Source organism: Solanum lycopersicum, chromosome 7 (genome assembly GCF_036512215.1).
Source record: "Solanum lycopersicum chromosome 7, SLM_r2.1".
NCBI classification, from domain to species: domain Eukaryota; kingdom Viridiplantae; phylum Streptophyta; class Magnoliopsida; order Solanales; family Solanaceae; genus Solanum; species Solanum lycopersicum.
The window spans coordinates 58,630,413-58,652,503 of record NC_090806.1 but is presented as its reverse complement, the minus strand read 5'-3'; the positions used below and the strand labels follow the sequence as shown (position 1 = coordinate 58,652,503).

Here is a 22,091-nt window from a genome sequence, read left to right as displayed (position 1 = left end):
AGCCCATTTTCTATTGGGATAATTGTATAGAATCACAAACTAATAATCTAAAATAGATAAGTAGCTACCATTTGATTTATTTGTGTTCCATAGCAAACTGTTTGTCAGTCGCCTCTCTCTCTCATATTCTCGCACGCCACTCTCCCTCCCTCGCTCTGTGTCGCTCGCCTCTCTCGCTTTATACAATAGAATTGTATAAATTGTGTTTTTGTTTGTATAAAGCGAGAGAAAATTGTATACACATGCAAATACAATATCTCCTTCATATACACTTACAATTATACAATACAAATTTAAATTTTGTAGTTGCTATATATGAAAATTGTCCTTTTCTATTTAGAGAAAAAATAGCCCAAGAACTCGGCTCAAGGCCATTAGTCCATTTTTGCTTCTCAATTTTTCCAGCGTTGATTTTTTTTTTCTAAAAAAAAACTTATTTTGTTTGTTTTCTGCATTTATTTAAATTTTCTTAAAACATCATTTTTTCCAAAACTTTTTCATGTATAAATATTGTATAAATGGTATAAAAACAAGTTTATATAATGTACAAATAATTATGTAGTGTATATGTATTGTATCAATACTTTATAAATAATTAGGTGGTGCATATGTAATGTATCGATATTATATAAAACAACATAAATATTCTTTTTTTCCACATAAAGAGTGAGCAATAGAAAAGGAAAAAGTTTTTTAAAAGCAATGGCCGATTGGCCATTAAAAAAAAATAGGCTATTTCTTGTGTAAACAATTTTCTCAATGAACATTTTATACAATTTTCCGAAAAAAATAAAGAAGACATTCTTCTAATCTTGTGATTCATTATGACATTATAAATTAAAGTAGTAAAGTAACCAAACAACATTAACATCAAAGATAAATTAAGATGATTGGGACAGTCTTAATGTCACGATCCAAATCCGGGCTGCGACTGGCACCCACACTTACTCTCCTATGTGAGCAAACCAACCAATCTAAACCTTAACATTTCAATGTAATATCAACATAAAGTAACGCGGAAGACTTAACTCATTAATAAAATCAATAACTATTATTATCCCCAAAATCTGGAAGTCATCATCACAAGAACATCTATGATCAAATTACTAGACTAAGAGTATTCTAAAAGCTAAAACAAGTAAAAGCTAGTCCATGTCGGAACTTCAAGGCATCAAGACATGAGGAAGAAGATCCAGTCCAAGCTAGAAGCATTAGCTCACCCTGAAGATCCGATGTGACGAAGACTGGCTAGAGTTGCGGTTGAGTTGAAGACGATGGCACGTTTGCTGCACTCCACAATTAACAAAGAAGGAAACATAAAAGTAGGGGTCAGTACAAAACACGGGTACTGAGTAGATATCATCGGCCAACTCAAAATAGAAAACAGTATATACCAGATAATATCATAAAATCAACTAATATCCTTAACATGCAGCATTTTCAATTACCATAACCCTTGGTTACAACACCAAGCTCATCAATGAGGACTCACGCCTCCTCATCATACTCATTTGGGAATTAGGTTCATTAGATTGAATATATTAACATCTTTCAAGATTCATTATCTTTATTCTTCTCGTGTCGGTACGTGACACTCCGCTCCTCAATATACTATCCTGGTGTCGGAACGTGACACTCCGATCCTCATTCTATCCTGGTGTCGGAACGTGACACCCGATCCATATTCTATCCTGGTACCGGAACGTGGCACCCGATCCATATTCTATCCTAGTGTCAGAACGTGACACTCCGATCCTCATATACTATCCTGGTACCAGAACGTGGCACCCGATCCATATTCTATCCTGGTGTCGGAACGTGACACTCCGATCCTCATATACTATCCTGGTACCGGAACGTGGCACCCAATCCATATTCTATCCTGGTGTCGGAACGTGACACTCCGATCCTCATATACTATCCTGGTACCGGAACGTGGCACCCGATCCCCTAATCTCACTACTTTCGTTCATCAAGCCTTCTTTTATACCAAGGCATCATCATTAACAAAGTAGATTAGGGTTTTGCAAGATTTGGGATTCAATAACTTCATCATGCTTATATAATCACAATTATATAATTACATACATGCAAGCATACAATTAAGCACATAGCAGGGTTTACAATATTATCAATACATATCATTCGCTATTAAGAGTTTACTACGAATATCGTAAGAGAAACCATAACCTACCTCCACCAAAGATTCGTGATCAAGCAAGAAAATTTTCCCAAAGCTTTGTGTTTTTCCCCTTCTCGATCGTCTCTCTCTCTATCGATTCCCCTTCTCTCTCTTTCTGTTCTTTTCTTTTTCTTATTCCCAACCCTCTTTCTTTTACCCTAATTAGTATATAATTAAGAATAAAAGGTGGCAATAATGACCCACTAATTAACTTAAGGTTACCTCTTTTAACCCCCAAGTAATTAGACTTATTAACATTAACCCTCTAACTTTATAATTAAAGTAGGAATAGTCCAAAACGTCCCTTAAAACGTGTAAAGAAATCCGACCCAGACTGGGATTTCGCAGTCTGTGACGGCCCGTCGTGCCTGTGACGGCCTGTCGCGCTGCCCGTCACAGAGTTCATAGACTCAATTTCTCTGAAGAGTCTGTGACGGTCCGTGACGGTCCGTCCTGCTGCCCGTCACAGAGTTCATAGACTCAATTTCTCTGAAGAGTCTGTGACGGTCCGTCACACCTGTGACGGTCCGTCACACCTGTGACGGTCCGTCCTGCCATTCCGTCACGAAGTTCAGAGAGTCGATTTTCAGTACCCAATTTCAGATTTTCTAAGTGTTTTGAAACGAGACCCTGCGACGGTCCGTCGTGCCCATGACGGTCCGTCGTGGGGTCCGTCGCCTCAGCCTGTTTTTCCAGAAATAAAATCTGCTACTCAAAACGACTAAACAGGTCGTTACACTCAAAAAAATTGACATGTAGTTCCTAGCTATTATTTTTATATAAGTAATAATAACCAGTTTTTTCAATTATAATATACATAATTATAGAAAAATTCTTCTAATCAGAAAATTTAGTCAGAGTGATAATATAACATATTTCACACTGTTATTTTGCATTTTTGAATTTATTTATCTATTTAATTTTAATATCTTTTAATTAAAAGATAAAATAAATTTATTTATTCTTAAAATAAAAAAAAATTGTAGACTTTTTAAAATTCTAATTAAATTTTCACGTTTATATATATATAGTAATGACATGTGACTATCATTGATTAGTCATAATCTTGTCTGGGAATTTCAGAAAGTATCAAACAGTAACTTCATCCCGTGATTTTACGAAATCCTAGAAATAGAATCATGCATGCACTTGTTTTAATTAATTACTACTATAATATTTTATACGCTAGATAATTTAAAATTTTGCAAGTTGAGAAATTAAAATATCATCTTTTTGGCTTTTTCTATCAAAATAAATCTGTCTCCGTGACTACACACCTTTATTTTCGAGAAAATATTTAATTGGATGGTGAGTCATAATTTGACCTATTATTTAATTTTAAATAATTCAAAATTTTTAAAATGACCGAATAATTTACGAAAATTATTGAATTCTTCAAAAGTTATATATCTTTTAAGGAATTTGATTCAGATATAATGATATTTTGGAAGAGGAACACAATATATAGGTCTTGATAAATAAAAATTTTACGTTACGCCAAATTAATAGATTAGTTACCAAAGATTTATTGAATGACTCAAATTTCGTGTTATTTCAAGAAAGAAAAGAAAACCACGATTTGAAGTATCAATTTCTTGCATTGAATTACCTCCTTTGTATCCTTACATGATTTATTATTTTTTTTAAAAAAAATTTACTTCTTAATTGATGTATTTTAACCAAATGAGAGCTCTTATCTTATTTAATAATATTATCTTTATTGTTAACTAATTAAAATTATACGAATAGATCGTAAATAAATTTAGATTTTTAAAATATAATTATGAAAATAATTTAATAAAAAACTCATATAAGATTGTTGCCAACATGAATTGTAATGTCGTGGCGGATTGTAGAGGTGGAGCCAAGATTTTCAATAAGGAAGTTCAAAATATGTAGAAATAAACACATGAATTAGTCGAAGAGGGTTTAACATCTACTATATATACATATGAAATTATTTTAAACATGCATAAATAATATAATTTCCATCGAAAGGGGTTCAGATGAACCCCTTTCGTACAAGTTGGCTCTGCCCCTGACAGAATGGTAGCTCCATTTTTTAACTAGAAATCTGAAAATTTAAGCTTTAAGTATGTAGAAAATTATATTAGGAGGATCACTCTCAAAATGAACCATCAATATACTATCAAAAGTTTCATAGAGATTCCAATACGAATACCAACATCGAATGAAAAAACATTAGATTCTTACAATTAATTGCCAACAATCCGATAATTTTACTTTTTAAGAATCTATCTATTCTCTAAAGACGACTTTACTTATCACATTTTTAATTTATATAAGTGTGGTAACTAATTTGTAATTTGTTACTCTATCTTTGATCATTTCTCAAAAATATTCTCTCTTTAACGCTATTTAATAAATAGAAAAAACGCTAGTATAAGTAATTAGCATATATTAGTTCAAAATGTTGATAAAATAAGCTCATATTTTTAATGACTCGTTTAATTCGTCATATTTTAATGGGTTAGGTGAGTGATTTTCTACATGGATAAAATATGGACGGATATCCATATTTAACTCATAAAAATATGGATAAAACATAGGTAAACTATAGGTAAAATATGGGTAAAATATAAATTAGTCAATTGGGTTAAACTTCTAACTTTTTTATTCATTCAAAATTCATAATATCACTAAAAAAATATAATAACTTACCTTCTTTTTTATGTTCTTCTATAAAACTAATTATTTTTCTCTATAATTGAAAAGGTAAAGTCTTTGGCCTTCAAAAAAATATATTTTAAATGCACATTTCTTTTGTTAATTATAATTACATTTTTTTGTTTATTTAATTTTAAATTGAGTTATAAATAATAATGTAAAATAAATAAATCATGTATAAATATTGACATTGGTGAAGCCTTAAAGTTCATGTTTTAGTTCTAAAATAGAACTGTTCATTTACTTTGAAATTAAAAGTATTTTCTCCTTGTTGTTGCATAACTTTATTTTTTGAAAAGTCAGGATTATTTTTTTTAACTTTTAGTATACAATAAAACTAAATAAAATATTTTCAGTATTTTTTATTTTAAAAAATACTAAAATATTTTGTCTACGTTGAACTGCTAAGTAGAACACTATTTATTCATGAAAATATGGTAAAGTATTTTGCACAATTCATTTGTTACCAGTTCAATTTTACTCATATCAAATATGGACGGGTTGAGTTATATCCATTTTATATTGACTCATTTTTAACCCGTTCAAATTTGATTCAACCCAATCATTTGCCATCACTAATTGTTCACTTAGATTTTTCATGCTAAATACTACAGATAATAATATATATATTAATTATATTTTGATTTTCTAAAATGATAATTATTTTAGACTATTTAATTTTAATAAGTACGATAAGTAGAATGGTCTGAAATGAGTAATTTCCGAGTAAAACAGGAAAGCTATATTTGCCCAACATTTCCCTAAAAAACGAATAAATTAGTACCTTCAAAAGGGGAAAAAACACAGATAAAAGCCAAGAAAACTTTAAAAGTTGTCTGAAAACCCAGCTCCGTGCAATGTGATCTTTTAATTTAGGATAAGCTACGTAATTATATATATTATATTATCATTATAATATATAACGCTTTATATTTTTAAAATATTACATATTCTATTATTAATTAATATTTCGTATTATATATTTAAAAAATACATACAAATATTCTTTGCTATCAGATACGCTTAAATAGAGAAAAAAGCGAGTCAGATGAGGAGACGAGCGGAGATAGTAATATATGTCAAATACGTGCGAATCACAATAGATACACATAAGATGCATGCATTTTGTAGGTATCTAGTGTGATTCGCATGCATCTGGGATATATGAGAGTGGCGAGCAAGATGGGAAGAGGCGAGGATGCAACGAGATTTGTTATGTATCCAAGTTACATATGAATTCTATTGGATACGATGTGTCTAGAACAAATTACACCTAATTTTGATTTCATATAACCCGAGATATACGCGTGTGGACGCACCAAAATCTAATAAAATTTATAATATTACAAATTAAAGTATATCTAAATAATAAATTCCTAAACCGGTAAAATTTATATAAGTTTCTACTTTAATTTAACTAAGACCATTATGTAACCTAAGCAAATTACTCTTTCCATCGAAATATTAGTGAATTTAATACATCAAAACTTATATAAAAATATTTAATGTTCTAAAAATAAGTCATTTCATTACTTTTATTGTAAACTTATCGTTCCAATTAACAGAGTACGTATTAATTCAAATAGTTAAATAGAGAATAACAAGTTATTTAGACGTGAGGAAATTTTAAAAATAACTATAATAGATATAATAATGTTCTATGATTATAATTTTGATAATCTGTGCTTTGTAGTTATAATTTTGTTTGCGTATGTAAGTTGTTGTTTGTATATTTCTGTGTGTTGATATATTTCACTTGCGAATATACAAATAGAGTAAGTACATACAAATTCTGTATTTATACATTTAGGAATTTTCAGAACTTTAATTGTATATTTCACTTCTCAATATACAAATAGAGTAATTTATTATAATCTTTTTTATAAATCATAAATAAATAACTAAAATAAGCATATATAATATTTTAAATTTATACAATTAGGACCAAATTATATAAATTATAAATTTATATAAATCAAATAAATAACAAGAATTAAAGAAATTGTAGCCGCAAATGACAATTTTCCAATAGTGCCTAGTATAGGCTAGATGTTTGTTATTCTAGATCATTTTCCCAATCTTACATATGCATAGTGACATTGACGTTTAAATTCCATCTAGTTGTTATCAATAAAAGAACACAAACAATAGTTTCATAATTTTGTATTCCAAGAAAAAAGAATATATTTGTTAATTAACCAATAAAACAAATATAAAAAGTATTGAATGATAAATAGCAGATATAAGTAGTCTTTCCTCGTGAAATTGTAACTAGAGTTGTCAAAAAGGGTTTGTCAAATCTTATCTGACTCAAACCTCGCGGGCCGATGAATTTTATGGGCTATTGCAGGTTGACCTTTCATTTGAAAGGGTCTGAATATGTCCAACCCTAGGAGGGCCGCGGGCTCGAGCGGGCTAGCCCTTTTTAATTTTTTTTTCAAACTTAAAATTTTATAACATCAAGAAGATGAAGAGATTTTCAAATCAAATATGACAAATAATGGTGTTGTCTCAATAACACTAGCAAAAAATCTAGTGTGATAAGTGATTAACATGTATTTAGAATACTAGATATATGTATCTGGTGTGATGCATCCCAAATAGGCGAGTGAGATGGAAGGGAGGCAATGACACGAAATTTGTCTATGTGTCCTAGATATGTAAGGATTCACTGATATATTGAGTGTATCTAGAATAAATTAACTTGATTTTGAGTCCATGTATTTAGAGATACATGTATCTGGACGTATCAAAGTCTGATAAAATTCATAATATTAAAACATAGAGTGTCTTTAAGTAATTAGCTCATACACTAGAATAATTTTTGTAAGTTACACTTAAATAAATTGTTTTGGCCCATGAGCCAACTGACCCCAATCAAGCCTCAAGGGCTTATATGAATCGAGTTTATAAGCCCTAGTTTCAAATGAGCTTGAAAAATTCTATCTCAACTATATCCAAATAATAGATTGGATTGGATCGATCCCATGGGCTACGCCCATTTTGATAGCTCTAGTTGTAACCCTAACTAATGATGAAAATATTTTTGCATGATATTTATTTTATTACCACAATTATTTTAATATTTTATTTTTATACATAATATATTTCTTATAAAATTTACTACACAATAATTGTCTGATGACTTGTAGAAGAGTAGTTTGACAAAAATATTATCGCAATGTCATTGTTATTATAGGTACAATATTATTATGTGAAAGTAGAATATAACGTGAAAATCGAATCTAAAAAAAAATAATAATCAGATTGTAATGAAATATTATTAGAGAGAAGTATTAAAGTACCTATAAACTTGGCACAAATTATTAGTTTTATTTCTGTACTATTGACAACCTTAAAAACTACTTGACTAACTAAACTTAGATACACCCAATTTTTTGTAGGAGCATGAAACTCTTAATGAATGGCCAAGAGAAGTGTTGAAAGCACCCCCTAAACTTGATGAGAATTTAGAGTGTATTTCACCCATATTGCAAGATTGTAAGTGTATTTAAATTTAGTTAATCAATTAAATAAATGTATTTTGAATTCCAATAATTCAAGGATGAAACAAATAGTTCATATTGAATTTAAATATTTTTTGAATACTTCTTTTTTTCTCAATATTGACTAACTAGTACAACCAGGTTTGATTATGATTTAGATTTGTACCACATAAGATTATTAAAGAGAAAAACATTCTTTGATGATTCATCTTTTAAATTCTCAAAGCTCGAATACGTAAAATCTAATTAATATCAGCATAATCTCATTCAGAGGCGGAGCTAGCCTTGTGTTAGGGGGTATTCAAACCTTCTTTGACTGAAAATTTTATTATTTATACATGTTTAAAATTACTTTTTAATGTATATATAATAGATATCAAATCCTTTCATTTAATTTGTATTTAATTCTATAAATATTAAATTACTTTATTAAAAATTCTAATTCTGTCACTCGTCATTTCATAATATTCTTGACGGTGATGGTAGTGATAATTACGTTGATTGGAGCCACATGGGCCGCTACTTTTTAAAAAGGATGAAACCTTGGAATGTAGTGAATGTTGAGTCTCAATAGCTCACTCACGGACTCAACAGCAAAATCTGTCCTCTTTTTCCCTTCTCCAATTCACATACTGTCACTTGGACAAATAATATTTGAAAATTTTGGCCTAAAAGTTAGGTTTGGAGCCGTATGGTAATTTGATACACAAATTATTATATAATTGATATATCAAGTATATATATCCAAAGTTGTCGCATTCTTCGTTTCAATTTGTTTCTCTCACTAAAATTTTCAATTCACTTTTTAAAAAATCGATAAATTTTTAATATAACTTTACATAACATATTCAAAATTACAAAAATAAAGGATATTTTTATATGTTTATTTTTAATGTAAGATTAAATATTTAGAATTCTTTTTAAGAACGGTACAAGCAAATTAAAAGAGAGAAGGTATATTAGTGGGCCTATGTATCTTTGTATACATATGCCTCTCAAAGAGCTACCTGATGAGTCTATATATCTTTGTTGATAGTGATTTAACCATTTATGTATGTACGTACTAAGACATGTTAAATAAGTACCTAGAGAAAGATTTTTGGAAAAGTGAAAACAGCAATAAAGAAAAGTCATTTAAACACTTTCCAACAAACATTTGGTAATCGATTTTAATTACCCACTTAAACAAAACTATTTGTACGTAAAATGTTTAAGTAGAAAAGAGATTTTTTTAAAAAAAAAAAGAAGGCAAGAGGTCATATATCTGACCCTTCCTTAAATCCCCGCGTATAACACTTTCTTTTTTTTGTGTGTGTATGTTCAGGAACATTTGTATTTTCTATTTGAAATTTCTCATTAAGTCAAATTCGAAATCTTTTAAATAATGTAGAGAAATCTCATTATATTTAACAATCCCACTTGATGAATTCCTAAACATTTTCTATAAAATAACACTAAATCTTTAATTATACATATTACATACCTAACTCAAGCATCTTGTCGGTAAAAATCATTAGAAAAGAATTGGAAATAGGGAAATAAATAGACATATTTTGGTTAGTATCTTTGTCTATAAGAATGGGTGTGTTAAAGAGCTAGTGCCATAGTGTACCATTCTATTGGTAGCATTTGGCAAGAGTTATTCCCTCTCTCCATACCAATGGAGAAGTTTAATCTTGCTAGAGTCTTATTGTTGCTTCTTCAACTTGGAACTTTGTTCATTGCCCATGCATGTCCTTATTGTCCATATCCTCCTTCCACCCCAAAACACCCAAAATTGCCTCCTAAGGTGAAACCACCCTCTACACAACCTCCACATGTGAAACCACCTTCTACCCCTAAACACCCTAAAGATCCTCCACATGTGAAGCCACCTTCTACCCCTAAACAACCACCATATGTGAAACCACCTACTACCCCTAAACACCCTCCACATGTTAAACCACCTTCCACCCCTAAACACCCTAAACACCCCCCACAAAAACCATGCCCTCCTCCATCTCATCATGGTCCTAAGCCACCAATTGTAAAACCTCCACATGTACCAAGACCTCCTATAGTGCATCCTCCTCCCATTGTCTCTCCACCTTCCACACCTAAACCACCAAAAACACCACCATTCACTCCAAAACCACCATCACCAATACCACCTATTGTTTCACCCCCTATTGTTTATCCACCAATCACTCCAACACCACCTATTGTCCATCCACCAGTCACTCCAAAACCACCATCACCAACACCTCCTATTGTTTCACCCCCCATTGTTTATCCACCAATCACTCCAACACCACCTGTTGTGTCACCTCCAATCATTCCAACACCACCTATTGTCTCTCCACCTTTTGTCCCCAATCCTCCCGTGGTAATACCACCACCCTACGTGCCAAGTCCTCCGGTTGTTACTCCACCCATAGTTCCAACACCCCCTACACCATGCCCACCACCACCACCACCACCAGCAATAATACCATCACCACCAGCACAACCAACTTGCCCCATTGATGCTCTCAAGCTAGGTGCTTGTGTGGACGTGTTAGGAGGACTAATCCACATTGGAATCGGTGGAAGTGCTAAGCAAACATGTTGTCCACTTCTAGGAGGACTAGTAGACTTGGATGCAGCCATTTGTCTTTGCACAACTATTAGACTCAAGCTCTTAAACATAAACATCATTCTTCCCATTGCTCTACAGGTTCTTATTGATGATTGTGGCAAGTATCCACCCAAAGACTTCAAGTGTCCTTCAACCTAAATCAAGGTTTCCACTTTTTCTCACTTTCAATTATTACTCACTCCTACTCAATTTATGTGGTACAGTTGACATTTCAAGTATTAGGCCCAATTTTCTTAGCTCGGAATTTTTTTAAATCTCTTTAAATATTTTGATTTATACTACTTATTACGTAGTTTTCATAAGTATAAATTTCATTTCATATACGAATTCACGGTCAAAAATTTAAAATTTATTTAACCAATGCCACATAACTTAGAACATACAAATATCTTTTTGATCAAGATTTGGCAATTCGTATACAATAATCTTTAGCAAGTAATATGTATACCAACATTATGTAATATGATGCAGGATATTAAACAGGACATTTGACTGATACTGCCGCATTGTCATAGTTGAAGGCACAATAAATGTGTGAAAGTTCAATTTCCATTTTATCATGGCAATAAATTGAGAAAACAAAGGAGGGATATTAATTAAGCTTTAATTTGGCGTGTTTAATTAGCTTTTGATTAATGTACTGAATGTTGTATTTACATTATTGTTTTAGGGAAATACTAATGGTATTTAGTATAGTGGAGTATGAATGCTGATTTGATTGTATGAACACGAATGAATGAGGAAAAAATCACCTAATTTATCACGTGTTAATCTTTCCGTCTCATATTAGTTATCATATTTCTCTTTTACGCATTTTTTTAGAAAATCATATAATTTTCCTTTTTTTAAAAGAAAAACTAATTTATCCTTAATTATTTTTTTCAATATAATTTACTTATAGTTTTAAAGTGATTAAAAAAATTAATTTTATAAATTAATAAATATTATGATACATTTTCCTTGAGTAGACAAAGAATACACGGCCTGGATCACGAAATATTCTAGTGCAATGAAGGGTCCGCAATTCGAAGTGAATCAATCCAACTTCAAAATTTTCTGATCTAATTTTTTATATCATGTTATATTATATATTATATCGAAAATATTTAAAATATCTCTAAGCTATTAAATTTGGTATATACTATTTGTTGATTTTTTGATTCTAAAATATTCTTATCGTCGACAAATATTATTGAAAATTGCTTGTGAGTAGATACATGTTGCATATATATCACATACATAGTGAAAGAGTAAATACATACATATGTATCCAGATGGATATCAGATACACCATGTACAACTCAAATACATATATATATATGATACATAACAAATATATATGACATATACATGATAGATACATCAGAGATAGAATTTAAATACATGTTGAGATATATGATAGATTTCATAGCAAAATCAAGAGATAAATGGACATCTCACAACTAAATATGGCAAAAGAACGATGCTTAAAAGAAATGTTTGTGGGATACCAGTCTGACCAAAGAATAAGATAAAAAAAAAAAAGAATTTTCGCCTATGGCACACAATGGAAGCCCACTCTACTCCATTTTATATTTGGTGTAAGATATATGAATCGTTTCAACTGAATAAGATATCAAAAGATTTTGAGATATCGAGAGGAGCTCATATTTATAGTTGTGGGACTGTTTAGAGGAGATTTGAGTTAGTAAAAAATCAACTCAAGAAGATGAACTACTACAAAATGTATAAATAGTGTATATGAAATATACATCTATTATATATGATTATACAATATTCATACATTATATATAGTCATTTTAATCGAAATAAATAAGAACTTTTTTTTGTCTATACAATTACTTAAAGAGCCCTTACAAAACTCAATCAAAATTATAGTGGCTCTCATCAAGCAATCATGTACTCCCAAAAATCCAATCTTGGTGTAGGCCCAATAACTATATTCTCCAAAGTGATTGTTGAATAGCCCAAAGGGCCAAATGTTCTTGTCCACATCTGCTATTGGATTTGTTTGCAGTACAAAAACATTCCTAAATAATACGAGGGAAAATTGTATATAATAACAAATTAATAATCTAAAATAAATGGAGTAACTAGAGTTTGATTTAATTGTGCTCCATAGCAAACGTTTGCAAAAAAATTGTCAGGCGCCTTTCTCCCAAATATCTCGCTCGCCACTCTCCTCCAATCTCTCGCTAGCTTCCTCACTTTTTATAGAAACACAAGTGTATAATTTTTTTTCTAATTGTATAAAGCAGAGAAAATTATATAAATACATATATTTTTGTTCCCCTCTTCCAGATCTCGCTCGCCACTCTCCCAAATCTCACTCACCACCCTCACCTTTCTTACTTATATTATACAAACAGAAGCGAAATGTATAAATTGTGTTTCTGTTTGTATAAAGCGTGAGAAAATTTTATATACACATGCAAGTACATATATTTTCGTCCTATACACTTATAGTTATACAATAAAAATACTCCCATGCCCAGTATTTTTTGCCTTTCTCTCTTTCTCGTTTTATACAATTTTCAAATTGTATCTAATTTCTCTCTTTCTCGTTTTATACAATTCGATTCAATTGTATATTCCTTGTCAAGTCTCTTTTGTCTTTCTCTCTTTCTCATTTTATACAAATTCAAATTGTATATAATCGTTCTATACACTTATAATAATAATTCGTTTTATACACTTCGTTTTTATACAGTTATCTGCCCAAGTGTCTTTTTCTTTCTTGTTCTATACACTTCATTTTATACAATTTGCTTCAAGTGTATATGTATAGCGAATTATACAGTTTATGTTTGCTATGAAGCACAATTATGCAAACTTTGTTATAACATACAAATATGAATTTTTTATTTGTTATATGTGAAAGTTGTCCATAATACAACCTCTAAAAGATCAATTAACATTATATAGACAACTTATCTCGTTGCTACACTACAAAAATGTCTATTTAGTCAAATTATCTTATTCAAAGAAGGTGAATGTGATGGTGGATGTTATTTGCTTTTTCTATAAATGTGAGAATTTCAACATACTATAATTTGCTTGATAAATAAAGTCTTGAATATTTTGTGCCATTGAAAAGTTTTGAAACTCAATTTAATAATTTGATCAGCCATAAATGTGAATCTTTCAGAGTAAATAATATATTAAAAGAATCGAAACAAAGAAAGAAGCTCATATCTGAAATTCAGAATTTAATTGTATAGAGGAGTTTGAGCTGGTTGCAATTACAAAATAAATTTAGCTCGTTGGTGAAGATGAAAAATTCCAATGTATATATTAAGTAACAGTGTATATGTGTATATAACTATTAATCTTATATCGGTATATTGCATATAAATGCGGCTATTTTAGTCGAAAACTACAAATTTTCTTCAATTATTTTACAATTTTACCAAATGGACAAATCGTAATTTATAAATAAGATATCAGAATATTTTTAGGTGTCGTACTGATAAATCTATCAATTCTTTTGTATAAATAGATGTTTGTGGTTAAGAAATAGTAGTAACTAGTTATTTTTTGATACAATTCTTTTATAGAGTATAAACAATCTTTACACACCGAGCATGAGCTTTTTTCTTTTTCTTTTTGTAAAATTTAAAATAATACTTCAAATTTATGATGAAATTGCATATCCGAACGCATGCTAAAGACTATCAAATAAGCAAATTTAGAGAGGTAACTAAGACATTTGATAGTTTTGGGAGTAGTTGAAAAAAAATCGAAGTTTAGTATAAGAAGTAGCTTTTACTTCTTTCTTCTTTTCTGTTTCTATGTTTGTGAACTTCCAATTATTAGTTTTTGTATTTCAAGTTAATCTTTACTTGATTATTTGTTGGTTTCCCTTCTTTATCTTTTTGCCTTTTAACAATTGACAAGTCAATTTCTCAATATATCAGTGACCACTAGACTTTTAACATTAAATAATTATTTCTTTTACAAATATCACACATTGATTTAGATTTTTGGGAATCTAATTATTTTCTCATTCCTGCGTGTGTGTTTTTTCTATTCAAATACTAAAAAAGAGTCGATCGTATATATATTGCAAAAAGAGAAAAGTATTTAAGTACTTATTAATAAAAAATATATTTTACTAAATTACGATATTTGCCAAAAAAAATAATCTAAAAGCAAATACATGAAAAATTTATCATTCTTAACCATGAGTCCACGGGACCATAACATACGTCTTTAATCCAAGAGCTCGAGAAAATGGAGAGGAGGAGCGAATCCAATCAAAAGTATACTTTTTTTTTAATAATCGTGGTATCTCAATTAAATTTACAACATACCTATCATTTGAACCTCACATCAGCAACAGATACCAGATAATTCTTGTCTACCAAAGCTAGAACAGATGAAAATAATCACCAAATATATGTTTTGAATTTGAGACATTAAAATTCTCAACTACTTCATTGATCACTAGGCCGCACTCAAATATCTTATATCTATCTAGTAGAAGAGCACTTGCGATTGGTTGAGGGACATATTGTATATAGCAGAGTGGGGTGGAAGTGTAACTCTCCTGAGTTGTGTGTTAACTTTTGGCTGCATTGGACAATCTGTGTTTGCCTTAGATATTGGGGTACTATACTATAGTTTTTATATACAAGTGGTCCAACACTCCACATGAGTGACCAACCACTGGTAGTCATGAAATTGACTCACATACTAATTGGTTGGGTTTGGGATCTTAATAACATATCTTCATGACATGACCCTATTCAATTCAAGTGCTCCAACTGTCTACATTATGTTCTTAGCTCTGTCATATGTGGTAACTAATTTTTACTTGTAGCTTTTTCTTTTCCTTGCTCTCATCATTCCATATCTAGAGGTGGAAGAATTACTTTTGTCCAAGGAGGTAGAGGTAAAAGATATATATTTTTCTCCACTCGGTGTTAGAAGTTCACATTGAAGCTCTTACTAAATTAGTATCGCGCACTGCAGAACCCATTCGAGGATAGCGCTTCCAATAGAATTTTTTATCTATACCCACAAATCCGAGACCTCCGTTTAAGGATAAAGGATTGTCACCAGGCATGATAAAGGATTGTCACCCAGGCATGACAACCCATGTTGGTGAGGTAAAGGATATTGTTTATATATAATCACATTTCATTATAATTTGCTTATAAAAATTATTTATTTATTCATTTTGGACTTAGCATTTTCTAAAGAAATAATGATTAATACTGCTTGTATCATATTAATGTTAATTGATGTATATATTCTAAGGTTTTGAGAAATAATTTAGAGGATAAGTACTAAAGTTAGAGGATAAAAAAGGCAAAATAAGTCTTTTTATATGTTAAAAATGACAAGTAAAAGTGGGGGAAAAAATCTAATTATGAAAAAGGGACAAGTAGAAGAGAATGGAATAGTAAAAGAAACATAATTTAAACAAACGATGTTGTTATAGATATAATTGACTTATTCGCATGTGGTACAATTTTATATGCATAATGCATACACATGTCTATTAACGTAGGGTCAGCTGATATTTTGGTTATATACATAAACACTTGACGATTATAAAATTAAATAAGTAGACACAAACTTTTTACATGATAAATCTCACGTTATATCAGACGTAGATTTAACATGATAAATCTCACGTTAAATCTTTTTTAAGTATTTAGGTATGTATACCTAAAATTAGAGAATATAATTATTATGTAGTATGCTCATTTTTATAACAAAAATTCTCTGCCAGGGACTGAAGTCTACTAGGGGATACACTAAACTAGAGCAAAATTGAAAGGATCTCAACTAACCTACTACACCTTTTAGCTGATTTTACTAACGGATTTATACCGTTGGAGAAGTAATATTGATACCTCTTTTCTTTCTCTTTCTAAAATTTAGTGCCCCCACAATTTTCAGTCCTTCTTTCTCTCTCCTCTTTGCCGGAGAAAAGTCGCAACTACTTGATTTATTCAATCTGGGACCTCAGATTTCTTTTTCATTATCTTCATAGCGTGCACATGAGCACAAATAAAAACAGGAATCTGACAGCCCAGAGCTTTTTGTATTTCTTACTTCTTTTTCTTTTTTTCTATTTGACCTGTGTCTCATTTTGCATTTTTCAGATAACACACTAAAAAAAGGAAGAAGAAAACAAGATAGAAAGTAGAGCAATGAGGGTGTTTCTTTTGTTGTTACCTCTTGTCCTTCTTTTGAGTGCAGAAGGTATCAGTGTTGTTGATTTATCTGCTCTGCGTGAAATCAAAAACAGCCTCACCGACATTACTTCATCTTCCCCAAATGCATTTTTCACCAGCTGGGACTTCAATGCTCCGGACCCATGCTCCTCATTTGCTGGGATTACTTGCTCTATGCTCATTCCTAAACGCGTTACTACACTCACACTTGGAACTGGTCTATCTGATTCACCTGGCCTTGCCGGGATATTATCTCCAGCTATTTCTAACCTCTCCGAGCTAACTCAGCTTCTTCTTTTCACCGGAATTGTAACGGGTCCCATTCCTGACCAAATCGGAACACTCAAAAAACTCAGCGTCATCTCTCTCACCAACAATCGCTTAACTGGATCCATACCTACTTCTATTTTCACACTCCCGAATCTCCACACTCTCGATTTGAGTCACAATCAACTCACTGGAACAATTCCTCGTTCAATTTCCGAGTTATCTTCGGTGAAGGTAGTGGTACTGGGATCTAACAAAATCTCCGGCGAGATCCCGATTCTACCGACGGAGTTACTTCACTTGGATTTGAGTAACAATGAGCTATCGGGAATGTTGCAGAGAATGCCGTTAACGCTCCGTTATCTGTCAGTATCAGGAAATCGGTTGTGGGGACCACTGAGCGTCCTCGAATCACTCTCAGAGTTAGTGTACCTCGACTTAAGCATGAACCGTTTCAGTGGGACCATCCCTTCATCACTCTTCCGATCCACGTTATCATCAATGTACCTCCAACGGAACAATTTCACCGGAAGGGTCCCACAACAACCGCTATTCTCCCCTGCCGCCACCGCATACGGCCCTGGATCCACCGTCGATCTAAGTCATAACTCACTCACCGGCGAACTCACAAATACTCTCGCCGGAGTAGAAACACTCTTTCTTAACAACAACCGATTCACGGGAGCAGTACCCAAGGATTACGTGGAGAGTGTTTACAGTGGAAGCACGAGAACTCTGTATTTGCAACATAATTACATTGCTGAGTTTCCAGTGAAAGAAGGATTACCATTGCCGGATTCAGTAGCATTGTGTTTATCGTACAATTGTATGGTTCCACCGGTGCCGGTGGGGTTCATGGCTTGTCCGGCTAGCGCCGGCGAACAGATATCGAGACCAGTGAACCAGTGCTCTGCTTTTAATACTTCCATGGCGTAAGTTTAAAATATTTGAGTTCAAGAAAGTTCAGTTTCTGTCAGCACAGCACATGATGATGATGCATATAATACGTATACATATTTTGATTGTTCAGTGTTCTCAATTTTTTTTTTTAAAATTCAAATTAGTCTCTTGTTTTAGGATAAAGTTACTAATTTGAACGATTGTAATCCTTTTTTGATTGAGCATAATTTATAATTATGTATTACTAGTAAAAGTATTGGTACACTATGATCCTGTAACTTTTTGAAATTTGATAGAACTTTCTTTTATCAATTCTAACATATATAAAGTATAAGACTATTATAGTGAAATTGTCAAACTTTTTTTTTATCAATTCTAAACATATATAAAGTTAGCGTTTGACCATAGATTTAAAATATTTTTGGCAAATATTATTTGGGTGAAATTTCACCATGTGTTTAGCCATACTATTTGGGAAATATATTTCACTTTTTTTAGAAAAATATGATTTATACCATAAGTTTTAAAAATATCAAAACTAACTATAAGTTTGTAATACAAGTTAATTGGATCTTTGTTACAACAATAAAAAATAGTGTCTATGACACTAGAGCAATGTGGTGATTTGGAGTGAGTGCAACAAGCATCATTTCATACATCCCGAAGTAGACAAAACACATGACTTTGTTATCTAGAGCCGATTGTTCATCATTTTTATCAATAATCATATTATCATTTAACATTCACCGAATATTTTATCACTACTTTGGAATTAACGTAAAAAATTATGTAATACAAAGTAAGCAACAACTATAGAGGGTGTTTTTATAAAAGATAAAAGTTTGGATAAAATTTCAATTTTTAAAAGATCCCAAATAATGAGATTTGATCCAAATACTAGAAAAACTAGTATTTGAGAATTTGGGATATTTGTCAAATAATGACAAAATGTGTGGATAAACACTATTTGTCAAGTTTCCCCCCAAATATTATTTAGGAAAATATGGCCAAACAGGCCCAAAGTATAGGACTGTTACGGTGAAATTGTCAATTACATGTTAAAGTTTTATTAACTCATGAACTTTATTTTTGTATACGGGAAAATGCACAAATATCCCTCTAGACTATCACTGAAATCCCAGAAACACACCTTAACTATTCTAACGTCCTATTACCCCTTTTATAGTTAAGATATGAGAGTAGCACCAACGAAGATAACATAGCCACCGATCGACTTAACAATAGGGTTGAACGTTTCATAGTAGTCATGACCTTGGAGTTGGTGAAATCCCTTGGAACTAAGCGATCCATGTAGCGCTCTATCGCACGAGAAGAATTTCTTTTTACTCGAAACACCCACTTGCACCCAAGAATTTTCATTGAGGGATCATACAGAACCAAACAGCATGTGTCGTTCCGTAATAATGCATCCATTTCAAATGCCAAAGCAGCCCACCACTTTTTATGTTTGGAAGCTTCAGTAGAACATGATGGCTCACATGTGGAAGAGGGTAATAGATCTGAAGTGGAGGCCAAATTTGCGGACGGGGGAATATGACTAAGATTCATATGCTGTGAGCGTTGGGAGGGGCTGTGAGTTTATTGGTATGCGTTGGCGGAGGCAGCAAAGATGGGGAAGATTCTGGGAGCATGTTGGAGATACTTTAATCGACATTAGGAGGCAAACAGGGGAAGAGATATTAGGATCACCTTGGAGAGAATTTGATGGTAGAGTGGAAGCATCCAAAGAGGACATAGTTTGAGCTTTGATAGGTGTACTGGTAGTGTGTTCGGGACTTAAAGAGTTAGACAAAGAGCCTTCTAAATTAATGGTAGGATATTACTGGTGGCGTAGGTGATTGAGTAGGATGAGCAGAAAAGGAGAAAGAGATGCGATAGAAGAAGATCGGAAGGGAAGCCCAAGATGTGTTAGATGGAGCATGATTTGGTGCAGGGCCAAGGATAAATGGCTTGTCGAATGGAAAGTTTTGTTCATCAAAGTGAATATGTCGAGCAACATAAATACGTTCCGTGGACCAATCCAAAAAAATGATACCCTAGGTGAGATGGACTATAGCCAAGAAATACACAAGTTCTGTTTTGGAAATCAAACTTGTGTTTTTTGTATGGTCGAACGTAAGGAAAGCATAGACAACCAAAGCCCTTAAGAAAAGAATAATCAGGTTTGGAATGATGGACTAGTTCATACGGACAGAGACCATGAGTTGTGACGGAAGGAAGATGATTAATTAAAATAACAGCATACTCAAGTGTGTAGTGCCAAAAGCGAAAAGGAATCAAATTGTGAGCAAGAAGGCTAAGGCCGATTTTAACTACTTGACGATGCTTTCTTTCTACTGTGCCTTTGTTGCTTGTGTGTATGAGGGCATGAGACTCAATGAACTATGCCAAGTTGAGTAAGCACTAGGGTACAAGTAAAAATAATTGAAACCTATCTGAACTCGAACTGTGATGGACACAATCTAATACTTGCAAATGGATTTACAAAATCAAAAGAACAGATGAAAGCATAGACATACATAGAGCTAGATTGATTGCTCGAGGAATTTATCATATCAAAAATATGGCAAAGACTACTAAGAAATATTCATATGGTGGCTAAGATGATCTCAGTTCGAGTTGTACTAGCTATGGAAGCCTCATACGCTTGGCAACTATTATGTGAAAAATGATTTCTTATATGGAGAAGTTAACAGAGATATTTATATAAAGCAACTATCGAGTATGTTTCTAACTTATATCCTGATTATGTTTGTAAACTTAAAAAAACATTATATGAACTCAAGCAAGCTCCACAAGAATGGTATGAAAAAATTGCTCAATATTTATATTTCTGTGGCTATACCATTTCATATTTAGATCCTAGCTTGTTTCTTTAAAAACAAGGATATTTGCATGTGGTTGTTCTCTTGTATGTGGATGATATGATAATAACAAGAAACAATGATGATGAAGTTGCAAGGCTTCAAGAAGAATTTGCCCTAAGATTTGATATCAAGAAGTTGGGAGAATCACATCATTTTCTTGTCTTAGAGATAACAAATACAAGTAAAGGGGTCTTTGTTGTCCAAGAAGGATATGCCAAGAAGCTTGTGGACAAATTTGGAATGAAACAAAGCAAAATGTTTTCTACGCCTTTGAAGACTAGCATGAGGCTAAGGTGTGAAGAAGACTCACTTCTTGTAGATCCCAAATCTTACCGAGCTCTTGTAGGAAGTCTCTTGTATTTGACTATTACTACAAAGAGGATTTTAAAGTATAGCAACTTAACATCAGATATGGACCTATTTTTAAAAGAAAAAATGGCTTGATACTGACGCAGATTTTGATGGTGATATAGATAATCGAAGATCTACATTAGACTATATTTTTCTTTGTGGTGGAATAGGGATTTCTTGGTGCATCAAGAAGAAGACTCAATTTCTTTATCAATTATGGAGGCAGAATATAAAGCACTAACTCTTACTATTCAAGAATGTGTATCACTCCAAAGACTTGCTAAAAATTCTCATCTATCTATATCAAAGCCAACTACAATCTGCGGAGACAACCAATGCGCCATCAAGCTTGCAAACAATTCGATATTTCATGCAAGAACTAAGCATATTGAGGTGAAACGTTATCATTTCATTCGAGAAAAAGCTCTTGATAGAACTTTATATACGCGGAGGTACGAAATCAGGAGAATATTACAAATATCTTCACCAAATCACTTTCAAAAA

The 22,091-nt window shown here is 32.0% G+C and overlaps 2 protein-coding genes across 2 annotated transcripts; both read left to right on the top strand.

Moving 5' to 3' along the window:
• Positions 1-9,960: 9,960 nt before the first annotated feature.
• On the top strand, positions 9,961-11,756 carry TPRP-F1 (36.4 kDa proline-rich protein). The gene is made up of 2 exons (NM_001309264.1): positions 9,961-11,137; positions 11,465-11,756. The coding sequence occupies exon 1, from the start codon at positions 10,037-10,039 to the stop codon at positions 11,129-11,131; it is 1,095 nt and encodes a 364-aa protein (NP_001296193.1). The 5' UTR covers positions 9,961-10,036; the 3' UTR covers positions 11,132-11,137; positions 11,465-11,756.
• A 2,943-nt stretch (positions 11,757-14,699) lies between these two features.
• LOC101260839 (LRR receptor-like serine/threonine-protein kinase ER2) lies at positions 14,700-18,601 on the top strand. Its single transcript, XM_004243611.5, has one exon. The coding sequence runs from the start codon at positions 17,158-17,160 to the stop codon at positions 18,382-18,384; it is 1,227 nt and encodes a 408-aa protein (XP_004243659.1). The 5' UTR covers positions 14,700-17,157; the 3' UTR covers positions 18,385-18,601.
• Positions 18,602-22,091: the final 3,490 nt, after the last annotated feature.